Below are 1,820 nucleotides of genomic sequence, written 5' to 3'. Positions count from 1 at the left end.
CATGAGTCAGCTGTGTAACTGATGGCCTTTAGTTAAAAGAAGATAAGGGATTATGGTTGACAAAATTAATATCTATATGCTTCCTGTTCAATACGCAATGGTCTTTATATATGGCAACCTTCACTTCCCTCTTCTTTGTAAGGAACGATACCTTATGTTGCCATCTCAGTATATGAATCATCCAGGTGTGATTTTAAGATCGGGGATTCAGTCCCAATCGCATTCTTTCTGCTTGCCAGTATAGGGGGATTCCAGGAGCATGACGTACTCTTCATCTCTAGAATTTCCATCCTTAGAGGTTTTTAAGACCTAGGTAGACAAAGCCTTGGCTGAGATAATATAGTTGGGAATGGTCCCACTTTGAGGAGGTGGTTGAACAAGATGATATGCTGAGGTCCCTTCCAACCCTAATTTTCTATGATTATGTTAAATACACTAAATTAACCTGCACCTTACTGCTGCTAGTTCCATTAACTAATTTGTGCATGCTAAACATTGATTTTTCTTTCACCTGATGAGTTTTTATTTGAATTGTTTGAATGCTGCTTTTATTTTAGGAGAAGACTGACGTGGAAGGAACGCTGTTTGTTTACACAAGGTGAGAACATCTTATTTTCATGGCTGAATAAAGAACCTGTGGTAGTAGAAAAGCCCATCAGAAAAGAATACTGCTAAGGTACCTACCTTGAATTCTGGTTTACTCCAAGGCAAAGAAGAATAGCAAAGTTAATTTGAATTTTTCAAAGACAAAGCAGGCAAGAAAAAACTGAAAAAGAGAACATTACCTTGTATTTGTTCCTATGCGTGAGACTTTGAAAATGTAAATGTCAGTATGGACGAACTAGATAATTCTGTGACAGTATCCTAGTTAACATAGGATGTATTGTCTGCCCTTTTGGAAACCAAAAAACTAAATGGTTAAGTAAATGATGGTGCTTGTTTAAGGTTTAAAAAAATGGTAGGGCTTAAAAACTATTGTAACTGTTTCCTTTATAGGAGAAAGTTTTTACTGGGCATCTCTACACATGATGCTATGGTGCCATAGCAATGTGCTACAGCTACGTAGCATTGGTGGACACAAACTGGGGCGCCGCAGCTACATCAGAGTAGCAACACATTTTCTCATTATAGTGCATTGCTGTGGCGACATAGCGGCTAAAAATAACCGTGCGTTACCGGCGTGGCACAGTACAGGCTGTTACTGTGCCATCATTTAGCACTTCCAAAAGGAAGTACTAAATGACAGCGCAGTAATAAAGGCACCACAGGGACACGTGTACGCACACCCACTGCTTCCTCAAATTTTCTCTGCCAAATGACTTCTAATGTAACAGGAAGCGAACCACTATGAGCTACCACCCTACATGGTGATGTTTTTTTCTAACTGCTCTGGCCCTTTCTTTAAGTTCATAATTCTAATTTTATATCATGTTTGCTGGCTTCCAGCTCTCACTTATTTCTTAACTAAAGGTAAAGACTGTTTGGAAAACTGTTTCACACATTTATACTGTTTATTTTGTTGGGTTTTTTTAAGGCAAGAAGGGACCATCATATCATCTAGCCCAATCTTTTTGGCCCACAAGCCAGATAAGTAGTGCCACGTCCATCTGTGGACCTGATCCAGCATGTGTGGCAGTTGCCTGGGCTGAGCTGGATCTGGCCCTGCAGGGCTTGGAAATATGGCAGTGGGGAAGGAGTGGTAGCGTTAATTGCCATGTATCCCCTACGACCACATTTTCCAACCTTTAGGGCAGTGTTTCTCAGCCTTCTAAGTAGCTGGTACCCCCTAACTTTTGAAAATGTTAATAAGTACCCCAACA

At 40.3% G+C, this 1,820-nt stretch overlaps 1 protein-coding gene across 3 annotated transcripts in view; it reads left to right on the top strand.

Annotated features, from left to right (window-relative positions):
- Positions 1-1,820, top strand: part of DCP1B (decapping mRNA 1B) — an 80,128-nt gene that overhangs the window by 3,101 nt on the left and 75,207 nt on the right. For all 3 annotated transcript variants that reach the window (XM_019515541.1, XM_019515540.1, XM_019515539.1), the window contains exon 2: positions 558-598. In XM_019515541.1, the coding sequence (XP_019371086.1) occupies positions 558-598 (41 nt within the window). The remainder of the gene's footprint in view (positions 1-557; positions 599-1,820) is intronic.

Source organism: Gavialis gangeticus, unplaced genomic scaffold, assembly GCF_001723915.1.
Source record: "Gavialis gangeticus isolate Ggan-Ray unplaced genomic scaffold, GavGan_comp1, whole genome shotgun sequence".
Taxonomy (NCBI): Eukaryota; Metazoa; Chordata; order Crocodylia; family Gavialidae; genus Gavialis; species Gavialis gangeticus.
This window is presented reverse-complemented; position numbering and strand designations above follow the sequence as displayed.